We start from the raw sequence: 18,191 nt of genomic DNA, 5'->3' as shown, positions 1-18,191 counted from the left end.
TGATATCTCTATTCTCTCTGACCACGTTGACGGAGCCTATGGTAGTTGCAGGGCAAATGTCCCTAAGCAACTGTTCTCTCTCTAGTACTGCATCATAGCAGCTTTTGAAATCACTTATTCCCTTTCCGAATGCTGTTTCTTTTAGATCTTGCTTTAGCCAGATTCGGAAATTTTGAAAAACGGCCCAATTGAGGTGACGTCTTTCTTCGTCAGGTATACATTTAAGGTGTTCGCCAGAGTGAGTAACCTGTTGTAGAACTCAAACTCCTTCCTTTTCTTTCTGGACTACCTTTTGGAGTTTCCAAAGGTTGGTTCCGACATTCTTTGTTTTTGAGAATTGGGACATTAGGGCTTCTTTAAATCTTTGGTATTTTAGTGTTTGTTTTAGTATGGGCGAGGAGTAGAAAAAGGATTTTGCCCTACCGACTAGTTTGCTACGAAGGAGAACAAGTAGCTGAAAATTGCTCCATCGTCCTATTTTTCTGAGTTCCTCTGTATAGTCAAAAAATGCTCTGACATCATCGGTATCATCTCCGGAGAATTGGGGAATGATTTGTTGGGGATTTATGCTTTTTATGAAATCGGAGTCACTCAGTTCTGAGCTCAATTGTGTAGCCATACCTGTACTCTTGGCTTATCTAATCTATTATTTCTTTTGCACTGCCTGAATGTTATGTTTGAGATCAAGACCTACTCACTGTGATCTAGTCGCATCCTGTCAACTGCTGCGCTATTGTTATCTTGCCACTTTGAAGAATTTTTGTTCTGAGCCTTGTATATGGCCTGTTAGCGTGCTTTCCTGTGACCAGGGATCTAAAGCTCCCTTGGATCACGGACTCTAACAAATTTCTTTGTTCTACGCCAGTTAGTCACCCCTTGAATGTCACGGGGCCCTTCCTGAATCTGACGTTCATCTTACTTGACCCAAGTTAGGTAGAATGGTGTACGGATTCAGGGATTTTTCAGTTGTGCCCTCTCCTAGCCTTACTAAATTTATTTAGATACTCTTCCCCTTTTATCACAGTTCGTGTGTTGGTGAGTGGCAATGTTGTTCTCAAACACAATTCAGTGACCAGGATTTAACAAGAAACACAAAGTTTAATTTTAACAAGATTAGGACACATAGAACAAAAATCAATGAATCAGTTAATTGTTATTTCAAAATTTAAACGCTCTACATGGTAATACATGACAATTTCAAACAGGACACGATTGCTAATTTCTAAGAATGTTATAGATATAAGCATGTGCTATTAATTATCTGAACATGGATCTCTGGAGAGATTGCTAAAGCGACACATATATGCATGATGTGAAGATCACGTGACATGGGTCTTCAGACTACCAGTCCAAAGTCTCTATAAGTTCCGATACCAACAAATAGCCTCAGCTTCCTTTGCTAATGAAAAGTCCAGGCTGCTTTCCCCTTCTACATTTAACATATTTTAGATATAGCAAAGTTTTACATTACCATTTGATGCAGCATATGGTCACACTTCGTCACCACGTGCGAGTCACATGCAAACCCTGGTTAGACTTTACTCGCTTTGTGGAGCACTCTCCCTTTTGGATCAACGTGCACTAGAACTTGTTGGTGGGAATTTTTCACCATGCATCTCCAGGACTTATGAACCCTTCTAGAAGGACATCACGGTTGAGGTTCCACTTGGTCCTGAGCTTCTTCATCGGTCTGCACTTAGAGGTTTTCGTCGGACTTCATCCAACTGTCCGCACTGGCATCCCTTTGTTCTACTGCCGATGCTTCCTGTCCTCTGTGCTTCAATCACATTCCCTTTTTTTTCCTACCTTCTTGTTTCACGTTCCCTCTACTCTCTCTCTTTTTTTTTCCGACCACCAACTCCTATTGTACTGCAGCTTTCAGTGACGGTCGTTTCGTTGACGTTGCACTTGAACGTGTGAGAGAGCTCCTCCTAGAGAATTGTCCACATTTGTCATCTCTTTTCACGAACCTTACTTGTCAGGATCACTAATGAGTTTGCCAAGGTCATGACCTCAGGGCCCTTAGTCACCACTGAAGTATGCACTGTTTCACACAGCCTATTCTTGGGTTGGTCTTCGAATATGTTGCCTCACTACAAATTCATATATCCATATCCATTTTACTTGACATATCACCTACAACATAACCTACAGTGTTTTTCCCTCTTTGGTAAACAGATATACACTCATTTAATATTTACATGATACACCCCCCCCCCCCTGTTTTTATTATAGTACAATTTGCACCAGCAGTACTGGTATCTTTTGATTTAGGCTCTGTTCTTGTTGGATCTTGAATGAAAGTCTGTCTAGTAATGGCAGGCCTCATTCATGATCCAACAGTAAAGACCTGTTTCTTTCTAATTCAACAGTGAATTTAATATGATGATGAATGTTTTTCAGGTAGGTGATGAAATCTAATTGGATAATAGTACCAGGCCAGATAAAGATATTGTCAACAAAAATTTTGCCAAATTTTTGGTTGTGTTCCTTGATGCTGGAGGGCTATTTTTTCAAGCCACAGAGAGAGTAACAATGGAGGGGGGGGGGGGGGCTTGCGAGTCCTTTCTGTTCAAAATAATTGCCTTTAAATTTAAAAAAGAAAAAAGTACTATTGTTTATCATCATTATCAAGGATTTAGTCCTAGACTGGCCTGTTCTGGCCTTAGAAGTCATCTTTGAATATTTTAAGAGGATGCCCTGGTTTTCTTTTTCCTAATGGCTTGAACTAAGGCTTGTTCTTTAAGGCCAAAGAAAAAAAAAATGTACTATTGTTACATTGTTTAAAGAGATCCACTGTCTGGTGGGGAAGATGTCTTGAAGTAGTTGTATGATTTCTATTCTTGGATATTTCACAGGATATTTTCATAATAAAACCAACAAGCAACTTAATAAAAAACATGATAAACTAATCTGAAGGAAAAAAAAAAAAGCCTTGAATCTAGAGACCCTCTGGTTCCCAGAATATATGGAGTCCCCCAAACTGCATAAACAAGACTTGCCATTGAGACCAATTGTTGATGCAAGATAGCAAAAACATCATCTTGCAAACATACTCTTATGTAAGGAACACCATAGACATCACAATGGCTCCTTCTGAAACAATTGCAAGCCTCTAAATCTTTTCACCAACATTCCAAGAACAGACATCTCATCATGGCAAACTTGTATCTACCAGTAGTGTACAGCAACCTACAAACCAGCAGCCATCGTAATAGCGAATGCATGCTTTCCATTGTTTAAACAAGTTTAAAAATACTTAAGTATAAAGAGCTAATAAGCTTCATTTCGGCAATGAAAACATTACTTAAAATTAAGGGGATATTAAATCCCGCATAGTTTTTAAACCGAATAAGAAACTCAAAGATCGGAATCAGAGAGTTTCTTGCCGATTATAGTAAACTATAAAGTATCGGCGACACTAGCGTTAGCCAGTGTCGCCGATACTTAAAACTATGCGGGATTTAATATCCCCTTAATTTTAAGTAATGTTTTCATTGCCGAAATGAAGCTTATTAGCTCTTTATACTTAAGTAACTTAATGGTTGCACCTGTTTGGAAAACTCGTTCGCAGAGTACATAAGTTCTTTTCGCTATACACTTTGGTATTAGGTCTAGCTACTCACTGATGAACCCTCAAAAAAGGCTGAAACCGGTCTGGGTAGTGACCTCCCTCCATAATGTAATAACAGCATACATTTCCTAGGAAATGTGTTTTTACATTATGGAAAATACCTAAGAATAGCGATCTGAACTTCCTCCACTTCTGCCACGAGTTGCCCGGTACTGTACTACGTACTAGGATCACTTGCATTGGCTAACGCTAGTGTCGCCGATACTTTATAGTTTACTATAATCGGCAAGAAACTCTCTGATTCCGATCTTGAGTTTCTTATTCGGTTTTAAAACTATGCGGGATTTAATATCCCCTTAATTTTAAGTAAAGTTTAAAGATTTTTCACTACAGATTTTAACTGTTTTTTTACTTGCTTTCTAATTTTTTAGTTTATTCATGTTATTTCCTGATTATCCATGTTTTTCATTAGGTGTTACAGAATCGTATCCAGATTTTGCTGGACATCTATACACATCATGGCCAGTTGGCATGTTAAAGATTATTTGTTAGGAGATACGCTTTAAAAGAAAGCTATTTTACTTAATACATGCATTATTCCAGCATTTCCTAATACAAGTGAGATTTGGAAATGACAAAAAATAGGAAGACATCTTGAATGTGTCCCAGAGAGCCTTGGAGAAAAGAATGTTTCAAATAACAAATTCAATTCATCACTCTTGACTTGATTTTTCAGAGCAGCCTGTAATGATTTTTGCAGTGATACTTTTACTTTACCAGTTACCAGAAGTTTAATCACCAAATATTTGAAGTAATAATGCTACCATTAGTATGTAGGTACACAACCCCAAGAATCAGTAAAATCTGAGAGGATTATTCAAACAAGGAACTATATTTTACAAAATTAGTTAACGATAACATTATTATGGCATGCATTAAAGTGTTTTCCATTTACAGAAATATCAGTAGAAAACACTAAATTACTGATATATTTTTAAAAGGATTTTTGCACCATTTACCAGTTTACCAGTATTGTAAATGCTAGATACCACATGGAGGCTGTTGAATAAATTGGATGATATAAGATTGGAATAAAAAATATTGACTTGAATAATCAGGTAGCTCATGGACAGGTATCAGAAAGTAGTATATTGGAGATGCAAATCTGCCAGTTTAAGGTGACTAGTGGTGTATCCCAGGGGTCAGTCCTTGAACCATTGTTCAGTCTATACATTACAAATATTGAGAAAGACCTGACAGGAAATGTTCAATGTTTGCTGATGATGCAAACATAGTGAAGGTAATCAGGGATGCTATTTATATACAATACGTACAGACTATGGACTTATATACAATACGTACAGGCTAGAACTATGGACAAATGATTCTTCTTTAACCTTTTTTCATCCACTGCTGGATATAGACCCCCCCCCCCACTCCTTAACTTTCCAGTTCTCTCTTATCCAGTGTCCACCATCTCATGTCAAACCTTTGTAGATTATCCCTCCATCTTGTTCTTTGGTAACCTTTCCTTTTCTTGGTATTCACTTAGTGCTTAATTTTGTCCACCTTTCATCTGACAATCTACTAATATGGCCAGTCTGTTTCCATTAACATGCTTTACAATACTTAACAGTATCCTCTACTCCAGTCATCCATCTCTCTAATTCTATTTCTTTTTATTATGTGGAGTGTTCTTCTCTCCAAGGAGACTCTGGGCAACATGCAGCCTGTGTTCCTGTTTTATAGTTAGTGCCCAGGTCTCGCTTCCATAGGTAAAAACTGGAATAATGCACATATTTAACAGTTTTCTTTTTTTTTTGAGCATGTAGATAACCTAACAGATAATCTTTATACAGCCAAAATCTTCTTTGTTTCCTTGTGTGATTTTGCTATTTATTTATAAGGGAAGTTTTAAGACTGCAGTAGCAAAGTGTAGACCACTCAGGAGTGGTGGTAAAAGTACTGAAAAATTGGTTTGAAAGAATGGGTGGATAAGAATACGATACTGTATGAAGGGTGTTGTGTCCTGAATGATCAAAATTTGGATAAAATATTAATTCATTCAGGATCTAAAAAATCTTAATTGTAGGCAGAGAAACTTGTACTTTGGCAAGGAAATAAATATGTATATTATAACTTTAAAGCAAAGCTGAAGAAATGTTTAATTTAGAAGTGTGAAACTTAACCTATTTTGTACAGAGTCAAAAAGGGGAATTTATATAAAATTATAGTTGAATGTAGGCTAAGGTCCAAAGGTCAGGCTTTAGCCATCCAGTATAACTTATGGCCTAAGGAAAGGAGAATTTATATGGAAAAGCAAAGCTCGAACGCATTTTCAGAAAAATGCACGATAGATGAGTGCCGTGCGGTAAAAACGTAGCGAAGAGAGGGTGCCAAAGGAGGTGGTATAAAAGGGTTTTGCCCCCCCCCTCTCTCTCGAAGGTCTTTTTGTTCCTGTTTCCTGGACGTTGGCTCTCCCTCCGCCAACTGGGTGATTCCGGATCGGCCGTAGGAGTTGAGTCGTCTACCGTAGCTTGCTAGTCAGTGCTAGCTAACTCTTCATAGCAGAGCAGCTAAGCATACAGATGAATGTCACCAGTACCAGAGAGAGAGAGACCAGAGCGGCACATCACCTTATCGACTCGGGGAGCGACCAGGCCGTGCAGTCATCGTAAGTGACCCCCATGGACGATGGCCTATAAAATTGCCTTGATGTTCTAGATAAGGCTGCTGATAGAACAGAAACTCATTCCATTGGATGGTAATGTAGAATATTTAAATCTTATTTCCAGTTAGAGATATGAATGGACTCTATATGTTAATTTATGTGTGGACATTTGATAGAGAACTTTAGAGATTACCAATTTGGCAGTGACCTGTCCCTATTTGAAGAAAGTCTCCCAGGAAGGGTTCTATATGTGAATTAACTGTGATATATTGTGAGATATGATTAGTGACTTGAGAGTGATTGAAAATCTAATAATTTAAGCTAGTAATTTGTACATTTTATGGATAACTCTGTGGAGCAAGTTATTACTCATGTCCTATTGTGTTAGTAATGATATGTGGTGGTGACAGTATGCACAAGCAAATAGAAGAAATGGGTGGAAGGAGGGTGATTATTATGGGAGATTTCAACTATGGTCGCATTGATTGGAGTGAGGAGAGGACACACGGGAGGAAGGAACTGGATTTTATGCGGTTATTAAGGGATAACTATCTGCGACAGCATGTAATGGAAAATACTAGGGGTCAGAGAGTGCTTGACCTAGTAATTACATCTGAGGATTTGGCTGTAACAAATATGACCACATTGCCACCAATCGGTGAGAGTGATCATAGGGTCTTAACTTGGGAGGTGGCTAAAGGTGTAGAATTTTCAATTAAGACAGGGTACATGTGGAATTATCGGGCTGGAAAGTATGACAAGCTTAGGAGTTTGATTGGTTCAGTGCCATGGCATGTACAACTGCAAGGACTAGAAGTTGATAGTGCATGGGAGGTAGTTAAGAAGTGCTTGCATGAAGCAATGGCTGACTGTATACCTAGAGTCCGAATAATAAATCAAGTAGGGGTTAAATGGATGAATAACACCATTAAGCTTGAGTTGCAAAAAAAGAAACAACTATGGAAGGAATTTAAGGAGAAGGGTGACCGGCAGGCACATGAACGGTATAAAGCACAGGCCAGAAGGGTGACGAGTGTGGTAAGAAAAGCAAAAAAGGATTACGAAAGAACATTGGCCATGCAGGCTAAAGAGAATCCTAAACAGTTTTTTAGATATGTAGCAAGTAAAAGGAAAAATGTACATGGCAGATTGATTTTAAAGAATGCCGATGGTAGGGAGGTAACTGAATCAGTTGAGATAGTTGAGTTACTGAGTGAGCACTTTACAAAAGTATATCATCCAGGTGGTGACATTGCAGAAACGAATAAACCAGTAGATTATACGAGAATTGTGGTTAATGAAGTGGAGGTGAGTAGTCTATTGCATAACCTCAATGTCAATACATCTGTGGGATTGGATGGTATACCAGCTCGTGTTGTACGAGAAGCAGCTAAAGAATTGTCAGTACCCTTGACCATTTTGTTTAATTTGAGTCTCGGGTCTGGGTTAGTCCCGAGCGGGTGGAAAGAGGGGAAAATAGTTCCACTGCATAAAGGTGGTTCCAAGACTGTTGTAGTAAATTACCGACCAATTAGCATATTAGGAATCATTGTCAAGGTCTTAGAGAAAATAGTCAAGAGGAAAATACAAGATTGGATAGAAGAAAATGGGATACTGTATCGGGGACAGCATGGTTTTGTGAAGGGTAGGTCATGCCTCAGTAACTTGTTCACGTATTATAACACAGTGACGGCTGAACTGGATAAGGGTAATGGGTTTACGGTGATTCTACTGGACCTTGCCAAGGCCTTTGACAGGATTCCACATGGAATTCTAATCAGTAAATTGCAGCATATGGGAATGGACATAAGGTTGTGAGATGGATAGGAGGGTGGTTGACGGAGAGATATCAGAGAGTGGTTTACTCGGGAGTAGAGTCCACAAGACGGCCTGTGACTAGTGGTGTGCCACAAGGATCTGTTCTTGGACCACTGCTGTTTAATTTGTTCATAAATGATATAGGAAATGATCTGAGAGGAACAGTTCATTTGTTTGCGGATGATGCGAAGTTGGGTAGGGCAATAGTGAATGCAGATGACGTCAAAATTTTGCAGGATGATTTGGATAGATTGGAGGTCTGGGCTAAGGAGAATGGATGTCAGTTTAATGTGGCAAAATGTAAGGTTATGCATTTTGGGGTGAAAAGATTGGCGGCAGTTTACTGCATTGGTGGAACCGTGCTCCAGGAAATTGATGAGGCACGAGATTTAGGAGTGTTGGTAGATAAGGAATTGAAATTTAGGGGACACATTGCAAAAGTGACCAAAACAGCTCATCAAATCACTTGGTTGCTGAAGAATACGATGACAAGCAGAGACAAGCAGGTTATTGTTCCTCTGTATCGAGCCTTCATAAGACCCCATCTAGACTACTGTGCTCAGATTTGGTCACCTAGGTTTCTTCTTGATGGGGAGGAGGTGGAGAGGATCCAGAGGCGAGTGACCAAGATGATAGCAGGTCTGTGGAATGAACCGTATGAGAACAGGTTGAGGATTTGTGGGTTGCAAAAATTGGTTGATAGGCGGAGGAGGGGAGATATGATTGAGACATTCAAATTACTGAAGGGTTTCTATAAAATTAATTCAGAAGATATTTTTGAGAACAGGGCTGGTTGTGGGAGGACTAGGGGACATCCATGGAAACTGGGCAAAAGTGTGGTTAGTAAAGGTGTTAGAGCTGGGTTCTTTACTTTTAGAGTAGTGAATGAGTGGAATGCGCTCCCTGAGTCTGTGGTGGACGCTGTGACAGTGAATGAGTTTAAGGCGAGGTATGATAGATACTGTATGAATGTCAAATAGTTGTGATGAATATGATTTGGGGCCTCCCTCGATGAGTCCAATGACTCCCTGGAGTTGCCCGTAATAATAGTAATATCTAAATGTTACTAGGAAAGTGATTAAGTTAACCATGTGTTTGATATATTTCTCATGTGTAATTCTTAGACCTCAATAAATATGTTTTATTTCATTTATCTGAAATCAGCCTGTCATATGAATTTGAATTTGCCACTCATAAAAAAAAAATTACAGAACTTAGCGGGAGGGACACAGGAGTAAATTGGAATTTACGGGCCATGACTGCATGCAAAAGCAAAGTGAAATAGGCGAATTGAATTAGTGAGTAGAAAGAGTTAAGTAAGAGTGTTAGAACATCCATTACTGTGTATTATTCTGAGAGAGCCACCCTTGGATAAGAGTCTCATCTATCCTCTGTATTGGCTGGCATAGCATAATATAAATTCATCAATATTTAACAGGGAGAGTGTCTCAGAAGGTAAAATTAAGGGCTTTGTCCCAAATTTAGACAAAGCCTCTAATAAATGAAAGAAACACACACGACTAAACTTAGGAATGGCCCGAATCACAGCTTGATTAAGGAATAGAAAGTGATAGCTGAATTACTGGTTTTGATTGACACCATATTACAGAAACCATAAGAAAAATAACTGTAAATAATCATTAAAGTAACAAGAAAAAGTAACGACATAACAAGGCCAACATGGCTTTGTGAAGGATCGGCCATGCCTTAGTAATTTACTAACTTTTTATAATAGAGTAACAACTGAGTTGGATCAAGGAAATGGCTATACAGTGATTCTGCTGGATTTTGCAAAGGCATTTGACAGATACCACATGGAACCCTGTTATGCAAATTAGAACAAATGGGGATGGATATGACACTGGTTAAGTGGATAAGAGGGTGGCTGCTGGACAGATATCAAAAAGTGGTATATGGAGGGCCAGAATCAAAGCAAAAACAGGTGACTAGTAGTGTACTGCAAGGTTCAGTGCTAGAACCACTACTGTTTAATTTGTACATAAATGATGTAGGAAATAACCTTGAAGGAATTATTCTTTGTTGATGATGCAAGATTAGGTAGAGTAATATTAATCAAGGCGATGTGGAGAAATGTAAAGTTATGCATTTTGGGATAAATATATTACAAGCTGTGTACCATATTGATGAAACTCTACTCCAAGAAATAGATGAAGCTAGAGATTTAGGGGTGTGGTGGTAGACAGAGAGTTAAAGTTTAGAGGATATGTTGCTAAAGTAGCTCATAAGATTACTTGGCTATTAAAGACCACACAAGTAGAGATAAGGAAGTTGTTATTCCACTGTATAAAGCCTTCATATGTCAACATCTGGATTACTGTCAGGTCTGGTTTCCTGGGTTCTGTTCTCCTGAGGAAGCAGTAGATAAGATTTGAGAGACTAGTGACTAAGACGGTGAGCAGGCAGTCTCTGGAGGATAGATTGAGAGTGTGTGGATTGCAGACGTTATTTGATAGAAGAAAAGAGAGGATACGATAGAAACATTTAAGTTGCTTAAAGGATTTTATAGGATTGATGTAGGGGACAGTTGAGTGCTTTGTCTGTTAATGGGTAACTAATTGACCAATGTAAATATAGTTCTCCACAATCTCAATAGGATTATATAGTTTTAGTTCAGTTTGATTCAAAATTGTCATCAATTTTGATTTAGCTATGTTAATCTTTTGATGTGATTTCTTTTCCAATTTTCTCATTTCCACAAATGCTGTATTGTCTTTACTACTTTGTATTTCCTTTTCCTTATTTTATTAGATCGAGTGTCTATAAAGTCTAGATGTTCTGTTTGGTGGTAATGATTCTCTTAAATTTTTAATAACTTCTATTATTGTTGAAGATATTTCCTCCATTCTATCAAATAAGGCACAATTCATTCATATTTTTTTACCTCAATTTTTCTTTGATTTATTATATGTTCAATTTCTAATCTGGACTTTTTTATTACCAGAGTTTCCATGCGTAAAACACCCTCTACCTCCTTGTGAGACCAACTAACTCACCTTTAGTTGAAAGAGACCAGATAATGGTTCCTCACATCATGGATGAGAATCAAACCCAGGTTTTTCTGACCAAAGGGCTTCGTCTATACCACCTGACCTATGGAGGCTCTGGAGAAAATGATGAAGTTCAGGGGAGAAGTGTGAAGTGGTGAGTGCATCTAGTCTGAATGAGTTTGAAAGAACCCCCCCTTCTGATTAGTCCTCGACCTCCTGGGGGGGGGGGAGGTTCTGTGAATAACAATAAACTTGTTAACAGCCATTACCTATCAGTTTATGGCCTGTTTGAATATTTCATGTTTTTAAATACATCATCCAATTTCCATTACATTTCTGTTAGATGAACTAACAGATGATTAATACATAGCTAGAGATCAATTAGCTTTAAACATGACAATATATAAATTTTGTATCATAATGTTATATCTTTGTCTCTAAGTAGTGGATGAATTTCATGAACTAGTGTAAAAACACCACCGTTTATTTGGAAACATGAAGCAGCCTGAAAAGTTCCAGGTTTAGTCTCAGTAGCAGAATTTCCAGATTTTCTCTATCAGCATCTGGAAATTCTGCTGTTGAGACCAAAAAATAATCAATACACATACAGGATTATTTCAAATGAAGGAACAGATGGTACTTATTCATGGATTCTGTATTTCCAGCAATATGAACATGCATCATATGTCACCTGACAGGAAAACTGTCAGATATTCAGGCACTGCATGTATGCACCTCCTATAATATACATCATAAACAATAGTCCATTTCTTGCTAAACCCTCTGCAACTGGTCAACAGTTATTGAATTCACGGCTGCTACAATTTGATGCCAAAGTTCTTGCAAGGTGGTGGCAGTGGCACATAAACAGTATCTTTAATGAATCTCCAAAGATAAAAATTGCAAGGGGGTCAGGCCTGGGGACCTAGGTAGCTACTTGTACAGCACAAGATCATCTGTTCACTTCAACCCATCCCAGCAGTTAGGAAGTGTTGTGTTGAGATAATTATGGACATTACAGTGAAAGTGAAGCAGCTCCGTCTTGCATGAAAATAGTCAGTGGAGTCATCTTCGCATTGAGGGAACAGCCAGATTTGTAACATTGAGATATGATATACCAGTTTCTTTGCCTTGGCAAAGAAAAAAAACGCCCAAAATTTTTCTGCGAGAAATGGCACAAAACATGTTTTGCTTTGGTGAGTTTCTTTCATGTTTATTGTTTGCACATGGATGTTCTGTCTCCCATACTCTCACATTATGATGATTCACTTCACTACTTAAGCAAAACGTTGATTCATCAGAAAAGATGTTGTGCTATGAAGACATCGCCCAACATTTTTATGTAATACCTGACTTATAGCTTTTCATATACAATTGTTTCCTGAGCACCATACCATTATTTGAGAAAATACTTGCTTGCACAGCCTGTGTCCAAATCATGTGGACAACCTGAACTTTTCCTTTAAAAGATGTATCCCTCTTCTGAAATTGAGTGCAGAGTTTATGTTGAACTGTAATTATGGAATTACATTTTTTAAATTCAATAACACAAAATGTTTTCTCCCACAGAGATGGCATTTTTGTTAACTCTTTGAGCAAGTGGTTGAAAGACATTTTTATTTCAAGTGCTTACAGCACACACTAGTAGAAAAGCCTGCTATTAGAATATGGGGAAAAAGTACTCTTTTATAGTTTTTCAATCAGGTGATTGTATAACATGAATTTGTATCACTGGAAATAAAAATTTTGCATACAAGCAATCTACTCTTTCATTTTGAATAATCGTTTATTTCTCTCTATGTATACATAGAGAGAAATAAAGAAAGATTTAAGTTTTCAGATTTATCAAACCATGGAAGTATTTACTTATGCAAAGTGCTGTAATTGAATTTTGTATTAGCCAGACTATTATTACACGATTTGTTTAGATCTCGTTTGCAGAGTTGTCTCCATTTTTTTTTATTTATATTCTTCAAAAAAACTATAAACCTTTTAGCTGATTAAAAAAATTTTTAATTATTTTTTAGATTTACATATATTATATTTATTAATTATATTTTATGCTAATCTACGCATTATTTAATGATTATATATATATATATATATATATATATAAATCTTGCTCTAGCAAATACTATTATAAAACTTGTGGACTCTAATAAACTAAGAACTTTTCTAAGTAACATTGATGTAAGTCACACTGCATCATTGTGGCTTTCATCAATAAAAAAAAAAATTCACTATAGCAGAGCTTCCACTATTCCTTTGACTCCTGCAAATTTGCTATAATTTAGTTAAATGCAAAAATTAGAACTGAATACAATTTCCTGGTAACCAGAAAGTTTTTTTCCTCTTTCCCCAGTGGTTTAAACTGGATGACTTACTAGAACAAGAAAGAAATATTCGCATGACTATGGCAAACCGAGGAGGAGTTCTCAGCCTTATGTTACATCAAACGATATCACATGATGCCCTGTATGATGTGCCCACAGTACATGCCACTGAAGTTTCTTGAGAATCTCATACTGAATGAAAACAATTATATGGCTGCAGATTGTGAATTTGGATTTTTGTAATCATAACTCACATTTATCTCACTAGAGATATTTTCATATCCATCATCAGAAAGCATAATTTCATTGAGACATTCTAATATGTAAAGTTTGGTGCATTGTACAGAATATGAGCTGCACTTTTATTAAAAAAAAATCCATCCAATGGAATATTTGTATAGGATGTTAAATTATGATGATCATGACTGGAAAAAGGAAATTATTTTGTAAATTTTTATCCCTTGTTAAATAAATTCACCTTATTACTTTTGATGTGATTTTTTTTTTTTTTAGTCTAAAATTTCTGAACACTCAGTGTACCAAATGAACTTTTTTTCTTGTGAGATAAGATAACAGACCATGGCAAGGGAGTCGGTCAATAATCTTATTACTTAACATAGCCCAGTATTTACCTGATCAATTGGGATATTATTATTATTTTTTTTATATTAAACATCATTTTCTAAAACCTTTTTTGTTGACTCATTTTATGCTTTTCTGTGCAACCATTTGGAAACATACATGTATGCAGCAGTGTTGTTTGGTTTATCCACATTCAGTATGTTCTTTGGTATTGTTTCCTAGAATCGGAGTAGGGATTGGCTCAACTGACACTTTGTGAAAAAGTCTTATTTTTAAATCTATTTTAAGTAGGTTTTGTGTAAAATTTTTTCTTTAATTGTTATTTGTTGCATTTTGCAGGTAATTATATATAACAGACAAAATTATATATGGTTATATAAATTATTATAGTCATTATAAATACATATAATAAATATAACCATAAATATTTATTATGTATAGTTATAATTATATAAAACAGACAAAAAGTTATATTAGAAATGTGTTCATTCACATGAACAAACTGATGATATAAATAATTATCTGATCACTAATTCCGTGAAAATTCTTACATTTCACGTCATCTGGAGAAATAAGTGAATGAACTAAAAAACAGATAACGTACATAAAGAAATGTGTGAAAACAGGAATAACAATGGAAAGCGTGCTGTTATGAAGTTTGTTGGTTCATAGTCTGCTGCGAATTACTGGTAACCGTATCTGTGTCATGTTTAACAGAAAAGACCAGACTTGATGTAAAATCATCCCTTGTTTTTTGTTGAGGATGTTTAATCATTGCATCTGACTCCTTGAATACTCTTAAGAAAAATCTTTGTTGAGCATTTTGGTTTCAGTTGCATGTGTTACCACTCTTAATTTGTGTTTCCTTTCATTCTCTGCATCATTGATGTGTTCGGATTGGTATACCTCTCCCAGTACAGTGTAGCGCACGCACACACACCACAGGTACAATTGATTATGTAGCCACCGGATTTTTTTTGAGAAATGCATAGGGAGCTTTGGAGGTTTCAGGAGATTAGAGATCTTGCCAATGGGATTGAAGGCAACCATTATATCTTATCTGTGACAGACTATATATAGAGGAATCATTGTTCATCTGGTTTGTCTTTCCATGTTTCTGACTTTGGTGGGATGATTCTGAGGCAATAGAGCTCTTAGTTTCTTTTATCTATATTAGTGGATATTCTGTAAGCTCTGTCACATAGGGAAAAAAATTTTTTTTGCACTAGGTGATGATGGGATGTGACATGCAAGTATATTGTCCAGTGCTTGTGTTGGCTTCCTATATACTGAGATATTGATAGTGTGTTCTGCTCAGATACTTCTACAAGTGTGTCTAAAAATGGTCAAGACCTGTTTACTTCCAATTCAAAAGTAAATTTAATATGAGGGTGAATATTTTTCAGGTGTGTCACAAATTCTAATTGGGTAGTACAGGTGGTGCTAAACCTTAGGTCATGTTCCCTGGCACTGCATGGCTTTCTTTTCAAACCATTCCATGAACAAATTTGCTAGCAACAAAGAAAGGAGAACCCATTGACAGTACTTCCTTCTGTTCAAAATAATCTTCTTTGAATTTGAAGAAAGTGATATTTATGCAATGTCTGATGGTGTCTAGTGGAAATAGGTCTTGTAGTAATTGTAAGGTTTTGCTTTTTGGTATATTGGTGAATAGATTAATCATGTCCAGGCTGGCAAGCATATCATTAGGTTCTATTGTGATATCTTTAGTGTTCTATGAAGTGTGTCGTGTTTATAAAAGAGGTTGCTTTGCCAATATGGGAACTTGGCTGGTTTGCTAGATATAGTTTTATGAAAATTTTTGTTTCATATCATCAGAAAAATAAGTGAAAAAAGCAGATTGCACACGTTTTCTGCTTCATGGTCTACTGTGAACTTCTGATAATGCATGCATGTAGCGTTTAACTAGAACAGATTACACTTGATGTCAAATCATTGCATCTGATGACCTGAACACTCTTGAGAAAAATCTGTAATCTGTGTAGAACATTTTGATTTGTTGCCATAATATTTGATGTTTGGTTTTGGTTGTATGTGCTGCCAGTCCTGATTTGTGTTTCCTTTTGCTCTCTATGTCCTTGATGTTCAGATTGGTATTTGATAACTTACCAACATAATTTCCCTCCCCTTTCTTCTCCTCTTTAATCTAAGCATCTAAACAAATATTTTTATTTTATTTTTGTGTGTGTCTTGGAAAGAAGTCAACGGCGCCATAGTGTGAGGAACAAACAGCCATGGCACCCATATTAATAAGATGTAGGACCTCCTTTCACTGCAATGACTACATCAATCCTACGGGACATACTTTCCACAAGTATACGATAGTGATCAATGGAAATTTTGGACCATTCTTACTGTAGACATGTAATGATGTCCTGGACTGTTGTGGGGCAGATGTCCCTTGACCTCACCCGACACTCCACTTCATCCCACAGATGTTCAATAGAGTTGAGATCAGGGCTCAATGGATGTGGGTCAAGTATGGTGATGTTCATGTCTACAAACCACACAGTTATAGCATTAAGACACTGTGCATTGTCTTGCCAAAAGAGACAATGGTCAGTTCCATAGAAATGTTACAAAGTAGGAAGCATTGCAATTATAGAATGTTCAGATACCTCTCGGAGCTGAAAGCTCATGGTACCACAAGCAGAAGTCCAAGGCCAAACCAGGAAATACAGGATCTTACCATCACACTGCCAACTCCGAAAGTCATGTTAGGGGTTATGCAACTCTGATAAGAGATGTCACCATCCATCTGCTTGGTAGAGGGTGTAGCATGATTCGTCACTCCATAACACAGCTTTCCAAGCTTCCACAGTCCTGAAGACTATGCTACATGTTAGTTTGAGTAATTTTGGGCTTGTATATTGTGGTCCTACCATGGAAGCCTATGTTGTGTGCCTGTTTGAATGTTTTAGTGTAGATTTGTGTTCTAGTCGATGCCTGAAATTCAACATGTCACCCGACGAATGGCGTTTTTTTACATATTATCCTTCTTAGCACTCTACGGTCACATTCAGTGAGCATGGTGGGTCACTGTGAGTAGCACTTGCAGTTGACTCCCTGCACTTCCATCCCAGTATGGTATCACTGATTGTTGACCTAGGATGGCCCAATTTGTCAACAATTTGCCGAACAGATAGGCCTGCAACATGGCATCCTATCACAACAACTATTTGAAACTCTGTCAGTTTCCTTTTTCCTTCTCACAGCCAATTCACTCAGACACAGTTGCAATGACTTGGGAGCATCATATTCATCCAATTTATACTGGCTGCAAAGACTTGATTCATTACATGGCACTATGCAACTTTCCTGTTCTCAAAACAGGAAAACCATCAAGAAAAAAAATGCAATTTACAGCCATAGTAGACAATGCAAAATAGGATTAACTACTCTATCGTAAACAGTATCAGGTTTCCAACTAGCCAAGTTACTTGGCTGTAACAGTTTTAAGTCTGCTTCTGTCAGAATTGAACACTACCAAAATTACTTTTGGTTTACCCAAACACTAAAAAAACCACTCCATCAAACAAAAAGACTTTTCAAAATAATTACAAAAACACTGACTTTTAACCTAAACAAGCCAGACTGCCACTTTTGGAAGAACTGTGCCAGATAGCTTTCCACTATGCAGCATGGTCACATTTACTCTTTAATTTCTGGCCATTACCAATGAATTATAAATTCATTGGTTATATATATATATATATATATATATATATATTATAAAGATGCACAGAAGTTATAATTTTGGCTGCAAATCCTTTATCCAAGTATAAGTAAACAGTGTTTGCACAAAGTATACTACACAACTGGGCTACTTGTATATAGAGGCTAATGACTTCACATCTTCCCACAATGCATTGCAAGGGCCACTGTCTAGACTGGTTTTGACCTTTAGTGAGGTATGTTTAAGTGCAGAGATGCCTCTCCAAAAAAAACTTCAGTATCCGAAGGATCACTACTAAGAACTTATCTGCAGGCAAAAACTTGCTTCTGAGTAGAACCTCTCTGCTGTTCAGGAAGCAAGCAAAACCCAATGACAAGCATTAATAAATGTCATCAGTGAGAGCTAGATCCAGAAGACTTGAGGAGGAGCCTCTGATGGTGAGTGAGCAGGAGATATACAGGATTAAATGAACTTGATTCAATAAGGCTATAAGAATTGATGATATATT

At 37.1% G+C, this 18,191-nt stretch overlaps 1 protein-coding gene across 3 annotated transcripts in view; it reads left to right on the top strand.

The window, feature by feature from the left end:
* The window catches only part of LOC150110057 (CXXC-type zinc finger protein 1-like), a 298,921-nt gene extending 285,025 nt beyond the window's left edge, over positions 1-13,896 (top strand). For all 3 annotated transcript variants that reach the window (XM_090390972.1, XM_090390959.1, XM_090390969.1), the window contains one exon: positions 13,434-13,896. In XM_090390972.1, coding sequence (XP_090247098.1) covers positions 13,434-13,586 — 153 coding nt within the window. In that variant the 3' untranslated portion in view covers positions 13,587-13,896. The remainder of the gene's footprint in view (positions 1-13,433) is intronic.
* The last annotated feature ends 4,295 nt before the right edge of the window (positions 13,897-18,191 follow it).

This window comes from Typopeltis vanoorti, chromosome 1, assembly GCF_054136105.1.
Source record: "Typopeltis vanoorti isolate ZY-2024b chromosome 1, IOZ_Tvanoo_1.0, whole genome shotgun sequence".
NCBI lineage: Eukaryota > Metazoa > Arthropoda > Arachnida > Uropygi > Thelyphonidae > Typopeltis > Typopeltis vanoorti.
Note: the sequence above shows the minus strand (reverse complement) of the source record. Positions and strands in the feature narration are given on the sequence as shown.